General features: G+C 40.9%; 1 protein-coding gene across 5 annotated transcripts; it reads right to left on the bottom strand.

The window, feature by feature from the left end:
- Positions 1–145: 145 nt before the first annotated feature.
- Positions 146–27623, bottom strand: LOC109104106 (inter-alpha-trypsin inhibitor heavy chain H3-like). 5 transcript variants are annotated; one of them, XM_042733796.1, is made up of 25 exons: positions 27471–27623; positions 26522–26685; positions 25413–25517; positions 25163–25325; positions 24975–25085; positions 24749–24877; positions 24543–24659; positions 22588–22756; positions 22397–22507; positions 21902–22083; positions 15290–15469; positions 14925–15052; positions 12372–12562; positions 11985–12011; positions 4793–4810; positions 4658–4678; positions 3535–3561; positions 2977–3003; positions 2415–2441; positions 2142–2186; positions 1938–2042; positions 1676–1850; positions 1381–1529; positions 609–693; positions 146–488 (listed from the first exon to the last, which is right to left on the bottom strand). In XM_042733796.1, the coding sequence occupies exons 1-25, from the start codon at positions 27543–27545 to the stop codon at positions 374–376; spliced, it is 2646 nt and encodes an 881-aa protein (XP_042589730.1). In that variant the 5' UTR covers positions 27546–27623; the 3' UTR covers positions 146–373. The 5 variants fall into 5 exon arrangements, with proteins under 5 accessions (XP_042589730.1, XP_042589731.1, XP_042589732.1 ...); XM_042733797.1 differs by lacking the exon at positions 2977–3003; XM_042733798.1 differs by lacking the exon at positions 3535–3561.
- Positions 27624–27945: the final 322 nt, after the last annotated feature.

The following is a 27945-nucleotide window of genomic DNA, read 5'->3' as shown; positions in this document are numbered from 1 at the left end:
TTGGATAAAAGTGTCTGCTGAATGACTAAATGTAAACTACGTTATGATCTACATTTGGAATTCTTCTCTTTTTTTTATCCATAACTGTATTGCAAACTTAATCTGCATTCGATATTTGCAGTTCTTGCATTTTAAGCAAACATTAGACATGAGAATTTGTATTTATTAAGAGTCAATCCTGATTAATCCATGGAAAGGTAGCTGAAGTGGATTTACACAAACAAAACAAACAAACAAAAAAGTCAGCATATCAAGAAAACGATATACTTAAGACAATTATAAGTACGTCTTCCTAGGCCAGGTAGGATGAAACTATTGAAGCATTTACTTAAAATGAACCATCAAAATCAAAAGGAAACACTGTTTGTCAGCTCTACAGCTGAGTGACAGTGAAATCAGAAATCTCTGCCTCCATCACAGCCTGGAATGGGACAAGCCAGCATTCCCGAGTAGGAGTTGAATGTAATCTGTAATCGCTGACAGTCTCCCTACAATTAACAGACACAAATGAAATATTTCTAAACATACAGGGCAACACATTATGTTTTAAAATTAGGTACAAAATGTTTTATGGAAGGTTGTATGGATTTATTAACTGAATCACTTACAAATATGTCTTCACCTCCTTGTCCTTCATCTTAAGAGTTGGTGTTTGTGATCCATTAGTCTTCACATATGAAATATCAGACTTTCCTAAGATTATCAACAGATATTTTGGTTTGTCACTTATGTTGGTTTAACAACAGCAATTTATCCAAAATATCTACTTAATAACAATAAACAGTTGTTGGCTAACCAATGTAAAGTACATAACTGACACAATAACATCACTGACATTTTGATTATATTCATATTAAGGTTTTTGGCACACTGTTCTTCTAAACGGGTTGTCGGGTTAAATATTTTTAAATGATTAGTTCATCCAAAAAGGAAAATTTGCTGAAAATGTATCCCCACTAGCTATAATGCTGATGATGTCACTGGGGAAAAAAAGGACTTTGAAGTATATAAAAAAAACCCACATCTTAGTGATGTATTTGTTTGTTACAAACATGCAGCTTTTCACTTCACAAAACGTTAATTGAAGGACTGGGGTGGTGTGGATTACTTGTAGATTTTTAGTGATATTTTTATCAGCTGTTTGGTCTCTCATTCTGACGGAGATCTTGAGCAAGTGATGTAATGCAAAATTTCTCCACATCTGTTCCGATATAGAAACAAACTCATCTACATCTAGGATGGCCTGCAAAGTTGTCAACAAAATTTCATTTTTTGGGTGAACTTTTCCTTTAATGCGGAGCCTACTTCAGTATCGGCAGAAGGCAAGTTTTGATGCTGTAAGTAATGTTTAAATATTTATAAAGTGAATTGCTCTCTTACCTAAAACACCTGTCAGGTTGACATCTTTTGGATATTCCCAAATGGCAGGCCACAAAAACATGACCCCATCTTTCTTATGAGAAATAATAACAACACCAATATTTCCCATGGTAACATTCATTTCATTTTCCAGAACAACCAGAGACACACTGTTGATAGAGAGTAACTCATGAGTGAATTCTACCTCTGTTTTATCACAATAAAACTGTTAAAAAAAAGGGAACAGGTAAAATGCAGAATATTTAGCATTAATTTATGAATATATAGTTTGTTCTTTCTACACTTCTGTATTTACCCATCTGTATTGTGTTGGGTCAGTTCCTGGCCCCACAAAATCTCAACATTGTCCTGGCCATTATGGTAACTGATAGACTTTGTGCTTATTATCAAGTGATGGTTAGTTTTGTAATGAATAGCAATTTGATGGAATCCATTTTGTTCACTCAAAGACTCTCCGTTCATAGAGAACTCTAGGATGAACACAGGAAACATATTCATAAGACAGATGGCCTGTTAAATAGATGCACATGTAGAACAAACATCCCTTAATGTCTAACCTGAAGCTGAATCCTGTAGGAGTCTGAGTTTGTGAGGAACAGGAACATCAAAACAAAGTGGCTTCGACTGACCAACAACGGGCAGCAGAAAACGATTGCTATGGACTTTTGGAGAGAGAACAAAAATGTCATGAGTATTTCTTAAAATATGTGCATGCTCTGAAAAAAAGGGGGAAAAAATTAAGAAAAATAAAAATGTTATACCTTGCACAGCAGGGGGAGTAGTTGTATGCATAGTTGGGAAGGCATCTAAGACCAACAAACATTGTAAAAGATTTAAATCCACATTAAAACAGAGAGAAGTGACAGCTAAACATTCGCAACAAAGAATGGGAGCTTTTATCTTTAAAAACCAAAATATTATCGTGATTTTGTAGTCTACAATGATGTCTAGATGGTCTACTTATGAATCTGAGAGTAAATGCAAGTAAAAAACAGAAACAAAAAACAGAAAATACTTTAAATTGAATAACTTACAAGTTGGTAGAGGATGATCATACAAATCTGAAAAAGAAGGAAATGAAATATCTTACATTTTTTAATGCACTCCCACAAATGGGCAGCATTTCTGTCTAGCTAAAAACACCTGTGCAACATTCATTGCATTGCTCTGTTATGTCAGAAGCTGTTTCTTTTACAAGTAGTATTGCACTTAATTCATTTTTTTTGTTAAATATATATTTTATAAATATTTGTGTCCTTAATAATCCTGGTGATGTGGTGATGTGTGTACTGTGTGTACTGATTGGCACACAAACAGTACAAGTATACACAGACCAAACAGTTTACAGGAAAAGTTATGACAATATGTCATAATTTCTAAAAATCTTGCTAATATTATAACTTAAAACAGAGAGAAGTGACAGCTAAACATTCGCAACAAAGTAGGGGAGCTTTTATCTTAAAAAAACAAAACAAAATATTATCGTGATTTTGTAGCCTACAATGATGTCTAGATGGTCTACTTATGAATCTGAAACCAAATGCAAGTAAAAAACAAAAACAAAAAACAGAAAACACTTCAAATTGAATAACTTACAAGTTGGTAGAGGATGATCATACATATCTGAAAAAGAAGGAAATGAAATATCTTACATTTTTTAATGCACTCCCACAAATAGGCAGCATTTCTGTCTAGCTAAAAACACCTGTGCAACATTCATTGCATTGCTCTGTTATGTCAGAAGCTGTTTCTTTTACAAGTAGTATTGCACTTAATTCATTTTTTTGTTAAATATATATTTTATAAATATTTGTGTCCTTAATAATCCTGGTGATGTGGTGATGTGTGTACTGTGTGTACTGATTGGCACACAGACAGTACAAGTATACACAGACCAAACAGTTTACAGGAAAAGTTATGACAATATATGTCATAATTTCTAAAAATCTTGCTAATATTATACCTTAAAACAGAGAGAAGTGACAGCTAAACATTCGCAACAAAGTATGGGAGCTTTTATCTTTAAAAACCAAAATATTATTGTGATTTCGTAGCCTACAATGATGTCTAGATGGTCTACTTATGAACCTGAGACCAAATGCAAGTAAAAAACAAAAACAAAAAACAGAAAATACTTTAAATTGAATAACTTACAAGTTGGTAGAGGATGATCATACAAATCTGAAAAAGAAGGAAATGAAATATCTTACATTTTTTAATGCACTCCCACAAATGGGCAGCATTTCTGTCTAGCTAAAAACACCTGTGCAACATTCATTGCATTGCTCTGCTATGTCAGAAGCTGTTTCTTTTACAAGCAGTATTGCACTTTATTAATTTTTTTTTTTTTTTTTAAATATATATTTTATCAATATTTGTGTCCTTAATAATCCTTAATTGTGTCCTTAAGGTTTATTTTTTATTTTTTTATAAAATCAATAAGGTTACAACTCAGGGGTTGTGAACACATTGTAAACATAATTCAAATAGTTAAAAAAAAATGATGCACTTCCGCAATTATAATTCCAGCAAATGGAAATTTGTGACCCTGGAGCACCAAACCAGTCATAAGCAGCACAAGTATATTTGTAGCAAGAGCCAAAAATACATTATATGGGTCAAATTTATAATTTTTCTTTTATGCCAAAAATCATATATATATATAATATATATATATATATATATATATATATATATATATATATTTCCTTGCATAAATATATCAAAACTTAATTTTTGATTAGTAATATGCATTGCTAAGAACTTCATTTGGACAACTTTAATTGCCATTAAAGGCAATTTTCTCAATATTTGGATTTTTTTGCACCCTCAGATTCCAAATTTTCAAATTGTATCTCATCCAAATATTGTTCTATCCTAACAAACCATACATCAATGCAAAGCTTATTTATTCAGCTTTCAGATGATGTATAAATCTCAATTTCAAAAAATTTACCCTTATGACTGGTTTTGTGGTCCAGGGTCACATTTGTCAAATCATCAACTGATTAGTCAAATCAGATTTCAGGGCCTGTATTCACAAAACATCTTAAAGCTAAAAGTTGCTCATAACTTACCGATTTTAATCCTTTAATCCTTTATATATATAAAAACTCAATAAGGTTACAATTAAGGGGTTGTGCTGTGTTGTACCCAACAATGCCCCTTAGCATTCAACATCCATTTTTACATTTTACATACTAAAAAACACTAATCAGATAGATAACAGCTACTAAACTATTTCACATCAATAAATAAGAAAAATATTTTGACATACCAAAATCATCCACTGCTATAACTGTGAAAACAAAAACAAAAAAACAAAACAAAAACACATTCATTTTTTTTTTTAATTAATTAAGAACTATTACATTTATCAATTTCAATATAGGTAAAACTTAATTTGGCTTACTTTTAGCCGCTTGTAATGCTGGAATATGAAAACAAAGACATGCATATACATATATTTAGAACATTCAAGACAAGGGATGTTTACATTTCTGACCACTATACACATACATATGCATTTTCATATTCATAAAGCTTTCCCAAATAAACACACACATCCCCTTTACTAATAAAGCTTGTATCAATTATTCATTAAAACATGCAGGAAACGTTCTCAACAAAATAAGGGAGTCTTTATCATCAATGCTCCCTCTATTTTTTTTTTCTTTGGGCAGACATTTTGGGCACCTGAGCAAAAACATTCTTGTTTTTCTCTGTAGTAATGATGCTTAAAATTCAGTTTTGCTTCACAGGAATAAATTATATTTTAAAGTATAAGTATTCAAATATTAGTAACCAATAATATATACAGTATATATACAAGGTCAATTATTTATAGGTTTATAATATAGAATAGAATAGAATAGAATAGAATAAAATACAAACTGAAGCACAACTTAAACTTCGATCTGTAAGTTAAATATTAAAAAAAAGTGAATTCTTATATAGCTATCTAAACACCCCAATGAAGAACAGTTTGTGCAAAACACCTGTGTGTGACTGTAAATGTGTGACTGTAAATTGTTAATGTTCTGTGCCCATCATCCACTATTTCCAGCACTTAATCAAGCTACTCTTCTTTTATACATGGTGACGTTTTATTTCACATGTCATTGCGTTTGTGTTGTCCTTCGTGTTGAACTATTTAATCTGCAACCACTGAAGTATTCGGTTTCTACAGCGACTCATTTGACGCACACCCTTTTCTTTCTATGAAACCGTCAACCGCATTGACCGGTTCTAACTCTATAGCGATATCAACTCTATAGCTGTTTGTCCAAGCATTGCAATTCTTTTGCTTTTACTACAATTCAATCAAATGGCTTTCCCAACTCATTTTTGCATGTGCTCGCAATTATTATTTCTTCTGTGCGGTGGCAGTGGAAGAAGTGAGCAGCCGTGCTACCAGCTTAGAGGAAACATTGTTTATCATTGAAAGCCTATAATAAACCAAATTATTATCATGATTTTGTAGCCTATAAGGACATATGGATGGTCGTCTCTAGGTTACGCATGTAACCATGGTTCCCCAAGAGAACAAGGCGCTGCGTCAAAACGATTTGGGAATGCCTTCAGCATGACCACACTCTAAATCACGTGTGTGGATGGGCGAGACGTCACAGGCAGGGTGACGTGAAGTCCAGGCAGCTTAAAAGCATGTACGGTGGATACAGTGGCAGCTTCTGGTAGAATGAGGGAAGCACTCACAGGGATGCTGGAAGTATGGCAATGAGAAACAGTGTCTCGTTCCCTTGGGAACCATGATTACATGCGAAACCTAGAGACGTTCCCTTTCAGGAACTCAAACTGCGTCCAAACACTTTTGGAACAAGTATGCTAATGCCGCCAGACTTTCCCTGCCTAGTGTGGAAGAGCACAACTAAGGCGAGAGAACAGAGGAGCTGGGAGTGGCATGAATATCGAGGTCACAGAAGGCTCATAAAGGTGAGCGGCATGGACCAGCCCGCAGTGTTGCAGATGTCCTGCATAGAAACACCTGACAGGTCAGCCTTGGAGGCTGCCACACTTCTAGTGGAATGAGCCTTGACCCCCAGAGGTGAGGGGAGATCAGAGGACTCATAGTCTAGACAAATGGGATCCAGGATCCACCAGCTGACGATCTGTTTAGAGGCAGGAAGACCCTTCTTAGGGGGACCATAGCACACTAGCAGTTGGTCCGACCTTGTCCACAGGGCAGCTCTGTGTATGTACAGTATGCGTCCAATGCTCGTCAAGCCGGACCCAAAGTCTAAGTAATAGGGGGCCACTGAGAGAGCCTGCAGATCACCAACTTTCTTGATAGAGGAGATAGAGGAGGAGCCAGAAGGAAGGTAGTCTTGAGAGTGAGAAAGCGATCAGAAATCTCTTCAATGGGCTCGAAAGGAGGTTTATAGAGAGCCTCTAGCACCACAGCCAAATCCCATGGAGGGACAGAATATCATACCGGTGGCCTCAGCCTCAGCACACAGTGGAGGAAATGTGTAACTTGGGGGTTTCTGCCCACAGACTGACCACCAAGAGGGGCATGGTAGGCCGCTATGACCGCCACGTAGACCATCAAAGTGGAGTGGGTCAACCCTGCAGAGAAACGGGCCTGCAGGAACTCCAGCACTGAACCAAACGAGCAGTTAACTGGGTTGTGCTAGTGGTCTCCACACCAAGAAGTGAAAAGCTTCCACTTCAAGGCATACAGTTTCCTAGTGGAGGGAGCTCTAGACTGGAGGATGGTCTCAACAACCTCAGTTGAGAGACCAGAGGCTATGAGTTGTGCCCCCTCAAGGGCCACACCCACAGCTTCCACAACTCCGGGATGGTGCTTCACGCCTGTGAGAGGAGATCCCTCCTGACAGGAATCTCCCATGGAGAGCCGTCGAAAAGGGAAATCAGGTGGGAGAACCATACTCGGCCCGGCCAGAACAGGGCTACTAGCAGCAGATGGACCCCGTCCCGGGGGAAAAGGGAACAGCCTCGGACACATCTGCAACTTGACATCTAGTCCGAGAGGAGCAGGATGAGTCAGAGAGAACCAGAGGGGACAGTGGGATGTCTCCTGAGTCACAAACAGATCCACCTGAGCCTGACCAAACACTCTCCAAATCTGACCCACCACATCTGGGTGGAGTCTCCGTTCCACGGGCCTTGGCCCCTGTCTGCCCCTGTCGGGCCTTGGCCCTTGTCTGCTCCCCAATTGAGATGCCCAGGGATGTGCACTGCTCTCAGCGAGAGTAGTTCCCCTTGGGCTCACACAAGTATCTGGTGCGCCGGCCTGTAAAGGGGGCGCGAATGCAGAACTCCCTGGTGGTTGATGTAAGAGACCACTGCTGTGTTGTCAGTGTGCACCAACACATGGTGGCCTCTTAGGTCCGGGAGGAAGTGTTTCAGTGCTTGAAACATGGCCATCATTTCCAGGTAGTTGATGTGCCATGTATGATGGTGGCCACTTCACAGACCGCGGGCTGGGCAGCCACGAATGGCCGCTCCCCAACCAGTGAGAGACGCATCCGTTGTTAGTGTTATGCGTCGACAAGGAGCTCCCAGCACTGGGCCCTGTGACAAGAACAAAGGCTCCTATACATCTCTAAGGCACGAAAGCATCACCTCGTGACCTTGATCATGCGAAGACTGCGAGACTGAGAGAAGCAATCACTGGAGACCGCTGTGCCCTGAAGCACCAGAGGTAGTAGGGTTGAAAGACCGAGGGCACTGAGGAGAGACAGGCACCGGATGATGAGGTGTACACTGCTCTTCCCCAGAGGGGCCTGCCTTCAGAAGCCCTGGAATAGAGAAACCAGGGTTTCTTGGCTGAGGCCCTTTTAGTCAGAAGGACGGTCTGCAGATCTGGTTTTGACTAAGAAGACCCTGACCTAGAGTGCAGCTGTTCTCAGCACCCTTGTGGAGGAGCACGAAAGACAACGCTCTGTTTTTGCCAGTAGCGTACCAATGGGGTTTCAGTCAGGGCCTTCAGTAAGCAACTCGTACATACCCTTACACATCTAACAGGCTCTCAACAAAAATGACAGCTGATCAACAATCACAACAATTTGCATATTATGCCGCACACAGGCTCTCAACAAAAATGACAGCTGATCAACAATTTCAACAGTAGGCTAGATTAGGGTGGGTTAAATGCAGAGTAAATTTCCCTACATGGATCAGTAAAAGTAATCCACCAATACACGGGTCACTATGAACATTCATGTCACTCTAAAATGATGACGCACCCACAGCAGCAAAACTGTACAAATGCTGGATGTAACGATAAAAATCTTCACAATCATGGGAAGAAGGAGGCGGGAACCGGCGAACACTCAAATAAAACTTTAATTACAAAATAAACACAAAACAGCGTGACAACCCCTCAAGGGCGACTGCCGCGCATAAACAAAAACCAAACCACAAAATAAAGCCCAGGCCTGGTTCTCTCTCATCCTTCACTGTCGGCACTCCTCTTTTGTATCCTTCCGATCTCCTCCGTGGGACTCAAGGCCGGTGAATGGAGCAGGTGTCGCTCATTTCCCAATCACTCCACCGGCCTCGCTCCGTTCCCACGGCTCTCGGCCCCGCCCCACTCGTCACACTGGAGATCCACATTAGAGCTTAGATTCTCTGCCCGAGCCTGAGCCCGAGCCCGGATTCAACCCAACCCGACCCTCTCCCACCGACTCACCGCAGCAAGGATTTGTGCGCCAGAGACATGCCGAGTTCATTGTGCAAAAAATCAAGGTGAACATGCTGCACAAAACTTTGGACGCAATCATGTTCTTGCATGACAACATGTAGAACCATGTAAGCAGGCTATAGCTTTGTGATTAATATGGTTTTATATAATGATTACATTTATAGCAGGCAGCCTTGGTTTTCCTAATCTATTTCTCACACTTCATCTACAGGCTCATACACAGGCAGGAGGCTACCAGAATGGAGCAGCGTTTTTGCACTATAGGCCTACATTTTATAATAGGCTTTACAAATATTTATTTTGTTTAAAAAATTTTCTAAAACATTGTTTAATTAAATTAAAGTAGTAGGCCTATAGTCTTAGGCCATCATTTTCTGTGTTCATCATTGTTCACGGTTTATTTATTTATTTATTTTTTACGTTTCTTCATTCAGAATTTCAGATCTATTTACGATCCATTCAATTATTTCTGAATAAACAACGAAGTTTACTTGTCTTATTATTAATTAAGATAATAATTAATAAATGCACGCACAATTATGAACTTGATAAATGTTACAGATATGTTTTACTATGCACAAACAAATGCCTTTCAGCTTACATGTGCAAAATTCTGAATTAAATGAATGTGCTGCAATTTGTACAAAAAGAGAGTCTGTAGTAGCCTACGTGTTTTAGCCACGTGTTTTATACCCTTAGACTCCAGAGGGTTAAATAAGCACATTTAGGTACAAGTTTGTTAAGTTTTGTTTTGAAGAAAGATTTTCTTTAAAGTGAATTTCGTTTAGTATTAATTGTATCTTCATTTTAATAAATTTTTCATCAACCAATTGCCTGGATAAAACACAAAAAAAAAAATATAACACAAAATAAAAAAAACACATAGACGCCCCCGCGCCCCGCTCACACACACACCATTTTAAAAAACTAGAAACACACGCTGTCACCGAATTTACAAATGCACATCTTGCTTGTTGCTCTCACACATATTATGTTGAAATAACAATATGTTGAAGTAACATTATTAATAATAATTAATCTTTAAGAATATTTGATTGAATGCTACATGTTGTGCTTGTTCAATTTAATAAAATTAAAACTTTAATTATGATAATTAAAATAATTGAATATTTATTTATTTATATATATATATATATATATATATATATATATATATATATATATATATATATATATATATATATATATATATATATATATATAAAACTGCGCAGCTCCCCCCTGTAGCCTAAATGATCTAGCAAAAAAAATCTGGCACCGCCCCTGGTTATAACAGCCCACATATTAAAAATGGTCGGGTTTAAATCGGGCTCTGGCTCATAATTACAGTGAACGTGTCGGGCCGGGCTGGGCTCGGACACAACATGCTCGGGCTCGGGTAGGGTCGCGCTTGATTTGTTGGGCCCGATCTAAGCTCTAATCCACACACCACGCCACAGTATTATCAACCACCACGTACACCTCCATAACAATGTGCATGATTCAATATTCATCAAATAATAAAGCACTCACCTGACACTTGTAAATAAATTGTCATTCCATGTCCCTTTACTTGTATTAAAAAAGTAAACATGGCCAAATAACTTGTTGTGCTCTATGCTAGCTGTTAGCCTCTCATAGTTGCAATCTTTGAAATGGCGCACAAAACCTTTGCACAAAACCTTAGCGAATTCAGTTTGAGTAGTTTATCCTTTCTCAGTTGTTCCTCTTTTGTCTGCAAAAGAGCGCCTTGAAAAAGACATTTAGTAGATCGGCGACAAGATCTGGTGTAGGCGCCGGTGACTGCATCTGTCATTTTATTCATATTCTTCTGGAATATGAATTTTACCAGGGGAACCCCGCCAATGAGCTTCACCACTGTAATTTACTACTGGAACCCGCTTTTTTTAACACGGGGCCCCTCAAAACGCGATTGGGCGTGTTTTGTCGCAAAAACCTGGCAACCCTGGCTGGGAGTAGCACTGGGCACATCGCTAGACCCAGAGCATGCTGTCATTGAACGTCAAAAGTTGACTGGCTGATGATTCTGTTACTAATGCTCGTTACAAATCAGATGCGACGTCTTTTAACAAAAGGGAAGCGCTATCTGTAGTGCTGGCCGCTGACTTTTTTTATGTAGGATATTCCAGTTCAACCTCAACGAAACTAATCATAGGCCATTTTGTGGACATTACACAAATGAAAATGATACCTAAATAATAATAATAATAATAAAATTTAACAAACAATTTTATTTTTTATAGGGCCAGCAGAGAAGGCCCTGCTGACCCTGAAGGCCCACAACTGCTCCCGCCCAGCAGCCCCAGAAGCTAGAGAGCGGTGAGGGAGAAACTGCTGAAATGCCGCCGCTTGTTTAAGGGCCTCCTGAAACCTGTCGACGACCGAGTTGATGGTGTCACTGAACAGTCCAGAAGGCGCAAGCGGGGCGTTCATGAGGAAGACCCTGTCCTTCTCTTTGATCAGACAACACCCAGGCTGTGTGTATCCCCATCCTTAATGTAGCATGGGCAGGGAGGAACACACAGCCTATAATGCTGCCTGCTCTTGCTCTTATGTTTGTCTTTGGCCTTAGGCATGCTTGTGAACTTGATGGTAGTTTCAGACTGACACACCACAGAGCGCTTGCTGAATGACAGGTGCTGCCACTGTATCCATCGCACATGCTTTTAAGCTTCCTGGTCTCTATGTCACCCCACCCGTGACATCTCACCCATCAATTGGACTGATAACACACGTGATTCAGAGCGTGGTCATGCTGAAAGGTGTTCCCAAAGTGTTTTGACACAGCTCGAGTTCCTGAAGGGGAACTACAGTATATGATTCTGAGACCAAATACAAGTAAAAAAAAAAAAAAAAAAAAAAAAAACTGGAAAATACTGTAAATTTGATAACTTACAATGTTGTACAGGATAATGACTTAAATCTGAAAAAGAAGGAAATTAAATATCTTACTTTTTTATGCACTCCCACAAATTGGCAGCATATCAGTCAAGCTAAAAACACCTGTGCAACATTCATTGCATTGCAATGTATCTTCTACAAACAGTACGGCACTTAATTAAAATATTTACAGATACATTTTTGTGTCCTTAATAATAACCTTTTATATATATTTTTTTAAATCAGTAAAGTCACAACTAATGGGGATGTGCTAAGCATCATGCCTAACAACGCCCTTTACTATTTAACATGCATTTGTACATTTTACATACTACTAGAAAACACTAATCAATTCAATAAATGCTATTTTAATTAATTAAAAAAGAAAAATATTTTGACATACCTGAGTCATAATAATCAGCTGTAGATTCACCTCCCCTTTCTCCTTCTTTGGGTTTGTTGGCTACTTCCACGTCACCTTCCTGTGGCTTAGTGACAACCATAGAGGTGAGGGGAGTGACAAATTGGTATTTCAGGGAGAGTTTGAGTGATTCTTTTTTTTCATCCTCTTTCTCCTGTCCTTTAAGAAGCACCCTGAGACAGAAACAACGAGAGAAGACACACAGACATATGAGGTTTTCTATTAGTTTGCCACTAAGTTTTATTCCTTTTGTATGGAATTGTTTCTTCTTCCAGGCATATGCACTTTCGATACTGATCTTGAGAATAGCTATATATATATATATATATATATAACACACACACACATATATATATAAATAAACTAGTGCTGTCAAATGATTAATCACGATTAATTGCATCCGAAATAAATGCAATGTGTTTGTTTACATAATATATGTGTGTGTACTGTGTATATTTATTACAGTATGTACTGTATATGTAAATACACACACATGCATGTATATACTTCAGAAAAATAGGTTGTTTGTAAACTAAATATATTTATTTATAATATAAATTATATTAATATAAGTATAGACATGCAAATGCATATAAATATTTTCAAAATATATATTGTATATATATTTATATATATATAATAAATATATACAGAACACATATATTATGCAAACAAAAACTTTTGTTTTGTATGCGATCAACCGCGATTTTACCATTTTGGCAGCACTTATATATACAAAAGGCCTATTTCTCTCAAATATTGTTCACAAATCTGTCTAAATCTGTGTTAGTGAGCACTTCTCCTTTGCCGAGATAATCCTTCCACCTAAAAGGTATGGCATATCAAGATGCTGATTAGACAGCATGATTATTGCAAAGGTGTGCACATTAAAAGGCCACTCTAAAATGTGCAGTTTTATTACACAGCACAATGCCACAGATGTCGCAAGTTTTGAGGGAGCGTGCAATTGGCATGCTGACTGCAGGAATGTCCACCAGAGCTGTTGCCCGTGAATTGAAGGTTAATTTCTCTACCATAAGCCGTCTCCAAAAGCATTTCAGAGAATTTGGCAGTACACCCAGCCAGCCTCACAACCGCAGACCACGTGTAACCACACCAACCCAGGACCTCCACATCCAGCATCTTCACCTCCAAAATCATCTGAGACCAGCCAACCGGAGGGGCTCCAAAAACCAGTCAGTATCTGGTGTGACCACCATTTGCCTCACGCAGTGCAACACATCTCCTTCGCATAGAGTTGATCAGGTTGTTGATTGTGGCCCGTGGAATATTGGTCCACTCCTCTTCAATGGCGATGTGGCAATGTGCAAAGTTGCTGGATATTGGCAGGAACTGGAACATGCTGTCGTATGCACCGATCCACATGTCCGGTGAGAATGCTGGCCATGCAAGAACTGGGATGTTTTCAGCTTCCAGGAATTGTGTATAGATCCTTGCAACATGGAGCCGTGCATTATCATGCTGCAATATGAGGTGATGGTCTTGGATGAATGGCACAACAATGGGCCTCAGGATCTTGTCACGGTATCTCTGTGCATTCAAAATGGCATCAATAAAATGCACCTGTGTTCGCTGTCCATAACATACGCCTGCTCATACCATAACCCCACTGCCACCATGGGCCACTCGATCCACAACGTTGACATCAGCAATCCGCTCACCCACACGACGCCATACATGCTGTCTGCCATCTGCCCTGTACAGTGAAAACAAGGATTCAACACATATTTAAAGTGCCAGAACCCACTGAATGTGAGCATTTGCCCACTCAAGTCGGTTACAACGACGAACTGCAGTCAGGTTGAGACCCGGATGAGGACGATGAGCATGCAGATGAGCTTCCCTGAGACGGTTTCTGACAGTTTGTGCAGAAATTCTTTGGTTATGCAAACCTATTGTTGCAGCAGCTTTCCGGGTGGCTGGTCTCAGATGATTTTGGAGGTGAAGATGCTGGATGTGGAGGTCCTGGGTTGGTGTGGTTACACGTGGTCTTCGGTTGTGAGGCTGGCTGGGTGTACTGCCAAATTCTCTGAAATGCTTTTGGAGACGGCTTATGGTAGAGAAATTAACATTCAATTCACGGGCAACAGCTCTGGTGGACATTCCTGCAGTCAGCATGCCAACTGCACGCTCCCTCAAAACTCGCGACATCTGTGACATTGTGCTATTTAATAAAAAACTGCACATTTTAGAGTGGCCTTTTAATGTGCACACCTTTGCAATAATCATGCTGTCTAATCAGCATCTTGATATGCCACACCTGTGAAGTGGATGGATTATCTCGGCAAAGGAGAAGTGCTCACTAACAAAGATTTAGACAGATTTGTGAACAATATTTGAGAGAAATAGGCCTTTTGCATAGAAAAAGTCTTAGATCTTTGAGTTCAGCTCATGAAAAATGGGCGCAAAAACAAAAGTGTTGCATTTATAATTTTGTTCAGTGTGTGTGTGTGTGTGTGTGTGTGTGTGCATGTCTGTGTGTAAACATATATAGATGCAAATGCATAAACTTACTGTCTGTCCAGAAGCTGCTTTACTGTAAGGTGGGCCCACAATCTCTGCATGAAATCTTCATTCTCAGGTGGGACATCACTGGTGTCTTTTGTCATTGTATTGTCCTGATATGTCACATTACTGCCTTTCTACTCGGAAATAATAAAACTAGTAAATATTTTTTTAGGAATGCTGTCAGTACCACTTTCACCAAGAACTTTCTTTCAAAACTAAGTGGTCATAATTATAAACTCTATATTATAAACAACTGGCCATCAAAGATTCTAATATCAAATATACTGATTTGGACTGCTGAAAATTAAAAATACCTGCCCACACAATCCCTCCCCTAGTCCAATTTGATAAACATAGAGTGAAGATCTTACTGATACTGCGATGACTTCAGTGGTGAAACTCTCCACACTGTTGTCTGTTATTTGTCCTGACACCACAATCTCAGAGCCATTGAAGTACAAGCTAAAGCTGGTCTTGGTAAGGTTTGACCCTCCTGGGTATTTAAGTTGAATATCAGTGAGGAGAGGGACAGCAACTTCTTCATAGAAGCCCTAAAAATCAAACAAACTTTAAATGTTATCGGTTAAAAACACATCTTTTCCATCTTTATTTGATCCTCTAACTAGCACTCTCTATTCTAATTCTATTCTTAAAAAAAAGAAAAACATGTCCCTTTTAGACTTGCACTCTGTTCATTTGCTGCTCGTTTTCTTATAACCAACTAGCTTTCTAATCTTTTTGTATTCTATCTGTTTTCTTTTTATTTAATATAATATTAACAAAAAAAAGCCTCTAACAATAGCTTTCTCTATTCTTTTTCCATTCTATATGTTTTCTTTTTATTTATTATATAATTTAAAAAACCCTTGCTACGTGTACTCAGGGCAGGACTTAGGGGGGCGGGGGCCCCTGGGCTTGTGGTTATGTTTTGACCCTATACCTACACTACAAAAGCCCTCAAATGGAATATCATTATGCAGTAACACAAAATGCACACACATATGCTTTGAGGTTCATAAATAGTTCTATTAATATGCAACATATCTTGGCTATAGTCAAAGTTTAAATGTAATATTAAATATTCATTATAGTATAATAGACAGGATGTGTTCTCTCAGTTGAGAGATCAAAACCCTGAAATTACTTTGAGCAAAAAAAGATGCAGCGGTTTCCTTTCAGTCAAATTGGGATCTCGCCAGAGATACCAATCTACTTCGAGTGTAACTAAACGAGCCAATGCACATTGGCATGCGATTATTGCATCCAGCTGCCGCTGATCACAGTGTGAGTATAAGATGCAGCAGGTACATCGCATCATTTATCCTTTCACTTCAGAGCTCTCTATGAACGGGTGCTTTAAGAGAGCCAACGAGTGAGGGCGTTATGGCACAGCAGCGGTGGTCACGGTCGTTCGGCGGGTACAAAGATCATCTCCGGACAAACAGCCACACTAGGTGCTTCAGCACGAAAGAGCGTTTCTCTAAATGAGCAACACGGGTGATTGGGTCTTTATAAGGATATCTTATCACCTGTGCGTTTCTGCATGCAATCGCTATCTGGCATCTCATGATGGTCACGATCACTGTCTCATGTGTCTGGGCATCAAGCATGATGAGCAGGCGTTCATGGACAGTGCTTGTTCTCCTTTTGGGAACTTGCCCATCTCAGAGCTGCATGAAAGACTCTGTTATGTCAAACGTGGCAGGGTCCCTTTTGCCTGCCACAATCCAGTGTTCGTCTCAGCAACCGGGGTGATGCTGTTTCCGGTAGAGTCAGAGGTAATTTGAGGATGGTGGTGGCTTCCTCAGATGTAGGTCATCACCCTTCAAGCACTCCGTAGCTGGTAGGGCAGCCAGAGAGACGGTCTGGCCTTTCTACAGAGTGGAGAAAGCCGACCGTTTCCTTTGGTTCGCCCCTTGAGACCTCGCCCCCTGGTTCTCAGCGCCCCCCTCTGGTGCAATTCTTCCCGAAAGTGCATGAGGGGCTTAAAAGGTCATGTAAGGCACCTTTTACTGCCCGAAACAAATCTAGTAGTTCCTCCACTCTCACCACCCTTGATGGTGGAGCCACTTAGGGTACACGAGCATTCCCTCGGTGGAACGTCTGTGGCCATGCAACTGTGTCCAACAGCCGCTTCCACTTTGCGGGATGTCCCATGTCTCCCCTCACCGGCCTGTGGGCATTCGTCAGGTCTAACTGGCAGTGCTTACAGATCTTGTGGGGAGGCGGCTTCTGCCCTTCATGCCATGGCATTACTGCAGGTCCATCAGGCCAAAGCACTGAGAGACCTGCACGAGGGTGGTCATGACCTGACGGTTCTGCATGAACTGCGTGCTGTATGTTGGTGGCTCTGTTGGTTCCTCTGGTACGGTCTCTCAGAGCCTCGTTAGCGCCCCCCAGTCCATCTCGGTGGTTCCTGCGGACCATCAGACTCAGCTACATGATTCAGTTTGCCCGACGTCCCCTCAGGTTCAGAGGCATCCGGTTCACTTCAGTCAAAGCTGCCGATGCCCCTGTCCTGCAGACAGAGATCACAGTCCTGCTGGCAAAGGACACGATAGAGCCGGTCCCTCCAGCCGATATGAGGTCAGGGTTTTACAGTCCTTACTTCATTGTACCCAAGAAAAATGATGGGTTATAACCGATCTTGGATCTGCGAGTTTTGAACCATGTGCTTCACAAGCTGCCGTTCAAGATGTTGATGCAGAGACACTTTTTCGAGTGCATCCGTCCCCAAGATGGATTTGCAGCGATCGACCTGAAGGACTCGTACTTCCATGTCTCAATCCTCCCGCGGCAAAGGCCATTCCTGCGGTTCGCGTTTGAGGGTCAGGCGTTTCAGTACAAGGTCCTGCCCTTCGGCCTCTTGGCGATCAGTTGTGCATACACAGGAACCTGGTGCTCAGCCATCACAGCCTGTTGGGTCTTCGGGTCAACTGGGAAAAGAGCAAACTCATGTCAATGCAGAGGATCTCTTTTCTCGGCATGGAGTCGGATTCGCTCAGTCAGACAGCATGCCTCACCCAGGAATGTGCTCAGTCGGTGCTGAACTGCCTTAAGACTTATCAGGCAGGATGGTGGTCCCATTGAAATCCCTACAGAAGCTCCTAGGTGTAATCGGGTTCGAACCTTCAACCCGTGGTCAGATCCCTTGTTTCTTTGGGCTGGAGTGCCCCTGAAACAGGTATCCAGGCATGCTGTGATATTCACAGAAGCCTCGGCCACCAGCTGGGGCCACACGTACAATGGGCACGCAGTATCAGGGGTTTGGACGGGTCCCCAACTGCACTGGCATATCAATTGCCTTGAGTTGCTAGCAGTACGCCTTGACCTGTCCCGCCTCAGACAGCGCATACGGGGCAGGGACGTTCTGGTCTGCACAGACAACACTGCGACCGTTGCATATATCAACCGGCAAGGCGGTTTACGCATGTCGCAACTTGCCAGCCACCTCCTCCTGTGGAGTCAGATGCATCTGAGGTCACTTTGTGCCATCCACTTCCCGGGAGTGTTCAATCAGGCAGCCGACAAGCTGTCTCGAGCAGCACTTGCAGGAGAGTGGAGACTCATCCCCATGGCGGTTCAGATGATTTGGAGTCAGTTCGGTGTTGCTCTGGTAGACCTGTTTGCATCTCCAGAAACCACCCACTGCCAGTGGTTCTAATCCCTAACTGAGGCAACGCTTGGCACGGACGCACTGGCACGCAGCTGGCCCTGGGGCCTGCGCAAATATGCGTTCCCCCCAGTGAGCCTGCTCGCACAGACACTGTGCAAGGTCAGGGAGGACGTGGAGCGGGTCTTGTTAGTGGCTCCGTACTGGCCCAACAGGACCTGGTTCCCGGAACTCATGCTCCTTGCGACAGCCCCTCCCTGGCCGATTCCTCTGAGGGAGGATCTGCTCTCTCAGAGATGGGGCACCCTTTGGCACCCACATCCAGACTTCTGGAGACTCCATGTGTGGTCCCTGGATGGGACGCAGAGGTTCTAAGTGACCTACCCCAGGAGGTAGCTCTCACTATCGCTTCAGCACACGCTCCGTCCACAAGACTACAAGGCTATGAGATGAAGTGGAACCTGTTTCGTCAAATGGGGCTTCTCCCACCAGGAGGACCCCCGGAGATGTTCGATCAGAGCCATGCTTCCTTCTTGCAGCAAGGGTTGGAGCATAGGCTGTCCCCCTCCACCCTTAAAGTGTATGTTGCTGCTATTTCGGCCCATCACGACCCCATAGAGGGAAAGTCAGTGGGGAAACATGATCTGGTTAGGGGGGCCAGAAGGTTAAATCCTCCTAGGCCTCCCTCCTTACCCTCTTGGGATTTGACATTGGTGCTAAAAGCCCTACAAATTGCCCCCTTTGATGACTCCAGTGCAACACTGAGACCCCGGCCCAGCTATGTGCCCAAGGTTCCTACTACTCCCTTCAGGGATCAGGTGGTGAACCTGCAAGCGCTGCCCCTGGAGGAGGCAGACCCAGCCCTAGCTTTGCTCTGTCCTGTACGTGCTTTGCGACAGTATGTGGATAGAGCTTTAGGACCTCATAACAGCTCTTTGTCTGTTACGGTGGACAGAAGAAGGGGAAGGCTGTCTCCAAACAGAGGATGGCCCACTGGATAGTGGATGCCATCACCTTGGCCTACGAAGCACAAGGTGTGCCCTGCCTGCTCAGGTTGCGTGCTCACTCCACAAGAGGTGTCACATCGTCCTGGGCGCTGGCTCGCGGTGCCTCGCTAACAGACATCTTTAGAGCTGCGGGCTGGGTGACTCTCAACAAGCTCGCTAGGTTCCATAGCCTGCGTGTCGAACCGGTTTCCTCCTGTGTTCTCACCTCAAATGGGTAGTGGCACTGAGAGGCCATGTTCAGAGTCGGCTTGCGGCGTCCTAGACGCCTAGTTCTCCAGAGAGTCCCCTAACCAGGCAGACCCTGTTGAGTCCTCCAGCATGGCAGAGCGTCCGGCGCCAGGCCTTTTAACCAATGAATTCCTGAAATCTGGTGTGAGGCTAGTGCCCATATGAGTGACCTGGTTGGGATCCCATATGTGTATTTCCACGGTTCACCCACTAAGACCGTGTTTCCCCTGGCAGACCACGCTCTGCCGTCTCTAAATGATGCAGCCTTGAGCCGTCCTAGAGACTTCCATGTGCAGTACGGCCCCTCGGGATTACTCCACATGAGTAAATGTCACTTAACCCCCTCTGGGAGGAGGTGACTCTGCAGTTTGCCTCTTCCAAATGGAAGGGCACGCTTTCCCAGTGTTATCCTACTGTTGGGTTGTGAGAAACAACTGTAGTTGACCTTCTCTATGTAGAGCCCGGTCCTATCATCTGCCTTATAGGAAGGATCAGGAAACTGACACAGGGCACTGGAAGGGGCAACACCTGTGGCATGTTGGTAAGGATCCCAATTCGTCGGTCACCGACGTGACGTCGAAAGTGACCGACTGAAAGGGAACGTCTCGGTTATGTATGGTAACCCTCGTTCCCTGAAGGAGGGAACGGAGACGTCATGTCCCATCGCCACAGTAGCTGTACCACCACTGAGCTGCCGGGTCACCGGCTCGGCTCCTTAGAAAAAGCATGAATGATGCAATGCACCTGCTGCCTCTTATACTCATGCAGTGATCAGCGGCAGCTGGATGCAGTAATTGCATGCCAATGTGCATTGGCTCAGTTAGTTACACTCGAAGTAGATTGGTCTCTCTGGCGAGATCCCAATTCGTCGGTCACCGATGTGACATCTCCGTTCCCTCCTTCGGATTTATTTGTGGGGCAGCTGTGGCCTAATGGTTAGAGATTTGGACTTGTAACCCGAAGGTCGCAGGTTCGAGTCTAGGTGCTGGCAGGAGTTGTAGGTGGGAGGGAGTGAATGAACAGTGCTCTCTTCCACCCTCAATACCCATTGCTGAAGTACCCTTGAGCAAGGCACTGAACCCCCAGTTGCTCCCTGGGCGCTGGATATATAGCTGCCCACTGCTCCGGGTGTGTTCACTTCTCACTGCTGTGTGTGTGCACTTGGATGGGTTAAATGCAAAGCACCAATTCCGAATATGTGTTACCATCCTTGGCAAATGTCACAACTTTCTTTCTTTTTTTTAATTTTCTTTCTGATGGAGCAAAACTGAATTTTGTGTCTGAAAGTTACTCTGAAAGTTGTTGTTTATTGTATATTGGCGATCGTGCAGATATTCGGGTGAAAAAAAAACAGGACTCTTGTTTGTATAATAGGCAAAGTCCTATAGCCTATCACAGGCATAGTTACGTTATAAAAAAAGAAACTCATTAAATAGTTATTTTTTATTTAAAATAATTTTGATGACATTTCTTCCCAGCTATGTGTAATGGCAGTAAGACGAGAGACAGTGCTCAAAACTCATTAGATGATTGCATGATTTAGTGGAACATTAATAATATAGTAATATAGAATCTTCCTCTGTAAAGAAATGAGGTGTGAACATTTGAGAATTTATCATTATCTTTCTAAATGTGCACTCTTTGGGGCTAAAGGCTTAATGGAACTGTTTAAAGAAGCCATGTGATAACAAACCAATCAGTGTAGACGCGATTCAATATGTGTGTCCTTCTTCTATGTGAAATAATCATAAATACCAGTTTATGATGTTTGATTGTGACCCCGAAGGTCGTAGCCCCGGCTGGCCTGTTTAGATCTTGCATGCGCAGTGGAAATGCGGCTAATAATTTCTGAATGCTGACTGACATATAACGAACAAATCAAACAAATGTAAAAGGGCTGCAGCCCACTCAAGCCCAATGGTAAATCCGGCCATGCGTGTACTACGTTAAGCTAACTGAGACTTGTTATAGCTTGTTATATCATTGCTCTTTTGTTGATTTTGATTGCTTCCATTTTTCTCATTTGTAAGTCACTTTGGATAAAAGTGTCTGCTAAATGACTAAATGTAAATGTGTTCAAAGACAGAACCGTTCAGCATTAAAGATGAATTCTCAGCGGATCATCTGTAGTTCACCTGCAGCTGTAGATCAGCGTCTGAATCTTCATAAATCCTGCGAGCAACTCCACTATTTTCCAGTGACATCTTTATCAGGAAGTCAAAGTTAACATCATATCCAAAACCAAGACAATAGAGGGGAAATTTAGTCCCAATAGCCTCTTTCACATTGGCCATTATCTTCTCTATGTTGGTTTCACCTGTTTAAAAATCATAATATGATGTTTTTGAATTATTTGAAGGATCAGCAATGGATAATTTTTAGGCAATTTCATATTTCTTATTGTCTTTCTCTCATGTTGAAAAAGACTGACAAATCCAAATTGGTCATGATTATAATCCATTGGTCCTACAATTATTTCAATTAGGTCTAAAAACCTTTATAAACAGGTCTGCTAATGAACCCTGAATATTATAGGATGGCAATTAAAATGATCTATTGATGAAGCATGGCTGACTGAATAAACATGATAAAACACTGTTTAGCTTGTGTTTGTCAATGTGAATCTGTGCCTGTAGTGGGATCTCCATCAGTCAGCAGGATCAGGATGGAGGCTGTTCCCTCTCTTGGATGTCGCTTGATCATGTCCACTCCTGCTAGAACTGCAGCGTTTATGTCAGTGGCTAAAGGAAGACCAAACATAGTTGTGTCACTATGAGGTACAACTTTCTTATCCTTATGTAGCATTAGTGCTGTAACTCACCTCCTCTATCTCTGATCTCCTTCACAAAAGATTTTGCATTCTTCAGATTTTCCTCAGTAGCTTTGAGGAGCTCACGCTTCCATAAGTTAACTTCACTGTCAAAGGTGATCAATCCAAAGTGGTCATCCTCATCAAGATCACTTAAAATCCTTAGCAGTGCCAATCGAGTCTAAAGAATGACAGCACATCTGAAAGTTATTCTTTCTTCATTAAGACTGCATACTCACATTTACCAGACATGGAGAGTTTGTTACTAAATTACAAACCTGATTCCAAAAAAGTTGGGACACTGTACAAATTGTGAGTAAAAATGGAATGGAATAATTTACAAATCTCATAAACTTATATTTTATTCACAATAGAATATAGATAACATATCAAATGTTGAAAGTGAGACATTTTGAAATGTCATGCCAAATATTGGTTCATTTTGGATTTCATGAGAGCTACACATTCCAAAAAAGTTGGGACAGGTAGCAATAAGAGGCCGGAAAAGTTAAATGTACTGTACATATAAGGAACAGCTGGAGGACCAATTTGCAACTTATTAGGTCAATTGGCAACATGATTGGGTATAAAAAGAGCCTCTCAGAGTGGCAGTGTCTCTCAGAAGTCAAGATGGGCAGAGGATCACCAATTCCCCCAATGCTGCAACAAAAAATAGTGGCACAATATCAGAAAGGAGTTTCTCAGAGAAAAATTGCAAAGAGTTTGAAGTTATCATCATTTACAGTGCATAATATCATCCAAAGATTCAGGGAATCTGGAACAATCTCTGTGCGTAAGGGTCAAGGCCGGAAAACCATACTGGATGCCCGTGATCTTCGGGCCCTTAGACAGCACTGCATCACAGGAATGCTACTGTAATGGAAATCACAACATGGGCTCAGGAATACTTCCAGAAAACATTGTCCGTGAACACAATCCACCGTGCCATTCGCCGTTGCCGGCTAAACTCTATAGGTCAAAAAAGAAGCCATATCTAAACATGATCCAGAATCGCAGGCGTTTTCTCTCGGCCAAGGCTCATTTAAAATAGACTGTGGCAAAGTGGAAAACTGTTCTGTGGTCAGACGAATCAAAATTTGAAGTTCTTTTTGGAAAACCGGGATGCCATGTCATCCGGACTAAAGAGGACAAGGACAACCCAAGCTGTTATCAGCGCTCAGTTCAGAAGCCTGCATCTCTGATGGTATGGGGTTGCATGAGTGCGTGTGGCATGGACAGCTTACACATCTGGAAAGGCACCATCAATGCTGAAAGGTATATCCAAGTTCTAAAACAACATATGCTCCCATCCAGACGTCGTCTCTTTCAGGGAAGACCTTGCATTTTCCAACATGACAATGCCAGACCACATACTGCATCAATTACAACATCATGGCTGCGTAGAATAAGGATCCGGGTACTGAAATGGCCAGCCTGCAGTCCAGATCTTTCACCCATAGAAAACATTTGGCGCATCATAAAGAGGAAGATGCAACAAAGAAGACTGAAGACAGTTGAGCAACTAGAAGCCTGTATTAGACAAGAATGGGACAACATTCCTATTCCTTAAACTTGTCTCCTCAGTCCCCAGATGTTTGCAGACTGTTATAAAAAGAAGAGGGGATGCCACACAGTGGTAAACATGGCCTTGTCCCAACTTTTTTGAGATGTGTTGATGCCATGAAATTTAAAATCAACTTATTTTTCCCTTAAAATGATACATTTTCTCAGTTTAAACATTTGATATGTCATCTATGTTGTATTCTGAATAAAATATTGAAATTTGAAACTTCCACATCATTGCATTCTGTTTTTATTCACAATTTGTACAGTGTCGCAACTTTTTTGAAATCGGGTTTGTAGAACAACACCAAACTGATTTCAGTAGAGGAATCTCTGCTTGATTAACAGTCAGAAACCTTCTACAAGACTTTGACCATCCACCAGTATACAATAAATTTTTTTACCTGTTTTATTTTTTGGCCGCTCATAGAACCACTCTGGTCAATGATAAACACCACATTTTTTGAAATACGTGGGACATTAGAGGGCGCAAAGTAGTGGACGAAATAGCCTTTTGATACCTGAGAGAAAAGAAAAATAAGTACATTCTGGACTTTTTGCATTGCACAAAAAAAAAAAAAAAAAAAAAAAAAAAAAAAAAAAAAAGTACCATGATTTCTCCATTAGGATTTTGTCTGTTGACATCATATGTTACAAGCATGTCACCATTCAGCCCATTTTCTCCACAGCTTTTACACTTGGTCTGTTGATCTCGTGTGGGGTAGAAGGTCACCCATGCCTGAAATGATCAGTTTTGTTCATCTGGTAACTATTTGAAGTATATGCGCATATTGAGAACATCTAAACTGTGTTTTAACCCTCATTTAAGCTCTTACGTCTTTGTCTGCTCTGGTGGTTTTGATGGCATTGGCCAGATCACCGGTGCTCAAATCTCCTTTCACCTCCAAGAAGGAAATTCCTGGTTTCTCTTGGATGTGTACATCCATCTAACGCGAGGAAAATAAACATTATCTAACTATACCTTAAAATTGATTATTAATTTCTTCTTTATTTCTTCCATTACCTTGAAGTCAGCCACTGGCTGCATTGGTTGGGCATTGATGAGTAGCTCATATTTGCCGAGACGACGCTTTAGCAGTTCCTCGTAGGTCAACTCAAAGGTCACTTTGCTAAAAGCAGCCACTGTCACTGAGGTTTTAAAGTCCTCTAAAGTCCTTCCAACAGATCTGAAATAAAAACAGATACCAACATACTACTAATTATACTATAAATTGATATTTTTATGAACCTATATATTTTTAAATGTCCCGTACTTGACCAGTCCAGCACTTTGTCCTCGAGATACTGCTTGATTGTATTGCTGTTGAGCTTCCTCTTTTTCCTTCACAACCCCATCATATGTTTTTCCCTCTATGGTCCTATGGAGAAAGTTACACAATGATGTTCTCTTAATATACCAGAAACTTAAACTGTGTGTATTTTATTAAAAAAATATCCATCACACTCAAATGGTAGCACCACTAAACATATTTGTTTTTATAAAAACATCTGTACTGTTAGCTACTATATCTTGTTTTTTAAAAAGTACATACACGTTACTTATTCTTAGGTATAATTTCTTAGGTATAATTTCTGAATCTTTATTTTGTTCTTGTTTGGCTGTATTATAAGATTTACCTTATCTGATTCCCACAAGCTATAAATGGCTTCTTTAACTCTTTATTTCCACTTGTATAACACTACTCATGTTCACCCTGTTACGACCCTGTCTAGGGTAAGGCCGCAACATAAACTGAGATTAACCATCTACGAATCTTTGTACATTTATTTACAGAACCATAGAGTAAAAGCACAACTTCAGGGGTGAGCAAAGGCCAAAACAACAAACAAACACCAAGTCAGCTCCTAACAGAGAATACTAAATTCCCTAACAAAAGAAAAACTAAATAAAAATACAATATGCTACCCTAACTCCCTATCTAATGAAAAACAGGAGAAAACAATATTTGCAAAAGAAAAATGGCACTCACCCCCTACAGCTTCCAAGTGTGAAAAGAGAGTATTTACAATACTTTACAGAATATACAAAATGGAAAATGAGATTGACAACACATTATCAACTCGAAATCCACACTGCACACAATAGGCAGATCAACAGGCAAGCTAACAGCATCAACACCCTGTAGCAAACACACAACAGCACATGTACAATGGACAACAGGAAATTACAAGTTGAGCAGAGCTCCCTCCTCAGGCACAGCAGATCCTTTTATTGCTGCTCCTTGGTCCCATTAGCACCAATCAGATCTGGAGATCACTTTGGTAGGATCCAACCCTGTGAGCGAGAGAGAGAGAAAACAAGAGAGCGAAAGAACCAGCAAAGCAAGACACACACTATATGTCTCAAGACGTAACAACCCACATTCTGAATTTGCTGATGAAGGCATTCTTGGGAATCTTGACCTCAAACTGGATCTCTTGAGATTCATTCAGAGTGTTCGCAACACGGCTTGTGATGACTGTTGTGGCATAGCGACTGGTAACCGTGGAGTTAATGTAAAAGCTGTATATATCCACATTTTGTTTCTGTTGAGACACCAGAAGGTACTCTTTAATATTTTTGCAGCTAAGACTAATTTTAACTTTTTTTTGTGACTTTGTTTAATTGAGCAAACTTACTCCTCCTTTTTCATGTGGGATTGTTCAAATATTTACTGCTCACAAATGACACGGATAAAAGGCCTTTGGACTAAAAGACAAATTCGACTATATCTCAGTGTAAACTATTGAGAAATAGATAGTTTAGTAGAGTAATAGCATTCAGTCAACAGTGGTTCTGTATCAACATAGAAACCAAAAAGTTTTACTTTCTTTATTTATTTGCTTTTTTGTTAACTGGACAAGGAGTAAAATATCACACACACATGAACACAAGCTTGAAATACCTCTATTGTATTGGTCCAGATGAAGATGTTATTTATCTGGCCAATAAGTAAGATGAAGTTCAGATTTTTATCTGATTGAGATTTTTATAACAGTACAGCAGACTTCTTATATAAAATACATATAATACCAGTTATCACGCTGTATCTTCCGATTATAGGCAATGCATTAAGATGATATTGATGATAATAGTTCCATTATCAAAATCCCGTAGTTTTAATTGTGGGGCAAAATATATAATGTTATGCAGTACAAAGATGATTAAGAGATGAACAAATAAACATCCCTCAAAAGCCTGTTGTTTTTTATACGTACATTTTAGCATGATTATTTTTTAACAAATGAGATAATCAAGTAAACCTAAATAAGCTTAGCCTCTATCTGATTTTGTACCCTAAACATTGACTGATATGTTATTTGGCCCTCACCTTCTTAACACCTAAAGAGGCTGAGATGAGAAAAACACCCAAGAGAATCAGCCGGAGAGCTGCTCGATCCATCATGACCTGCACAGCAAACAGACCACACAGCCTTTAAGCTCCTGTCCTATTCGTGCTATTGGCTATCATTGACCGGATAAAGAAACCTCCCCCTTTTTGTAATCTTGAACCTCACATAAAAGCATAAACATAAAAAATAAAGTATATGAATCACTTACATTGTGCTTTTTTAAGATTATAGATACTGCTGAGCTTGTATTTTTGTGGGTTCCTACTTCTATCAGCATTTGATAAGCTTCTATTAATGTTTCCCAGTTTCAGAATTGCCAAGAATTTTTAATTTTCCCACAGTGAATGGACCTCAGTTATTGTGGATACATAAGTAAAAGCATTTTGTTAGATATATATTATGCGTTGAATATATTTTCCTTTTAACTTTTTTAAGAATTCCACAATAGCATAT

The sequence above is a fragment of the Cyprinus carpio genome, chromosome B11 (assembly GCF_018340385.1).
Source record: "Cyprinus carpio isolate SPL01 chromosome B11, ASM1834038v1, whole genome shotgun sequence".
Taxonomy (NCBI): Eukaryota; Metazoa; Chordata; class Actinopteri; order Cypriniformes; family Cyprinidae; genus Cyprinus; species Cyprinus carpio.
Note: the sequence above shows the minus strand (reverse complement) of the source record. Positions and strands in the feature narration are given on the sequence as shown.

What these genes read in the sequence shown, in the direction of transcription:
- LOC109104106 (XM_042733796.1), bottom strand. Translation starts at nt 27,545, where the DNA reads ATGATGGATCGAGCAGCTCTCCGGCTGATTCTCTTGGGTGTTTTTCTC. An exon ending in AGCCAGTGGCTGACTTCAAG is followed by an intron (nt 25,086 to 25,162) that starts GTAATGGAAGAA and finishes TCCTCGCGTTAG; the next exon opens with ATGGATGTACACATCCAAGA. An exon ending in GCGGCCAAAAAATAAAACAG is followed by an intron (nt 22,757 to 24,542) that starts GTAAAAAAATTT and finishes GTCATTCTTTAG; the next exon opens with ACTCGATTGGCACTGCTAAG.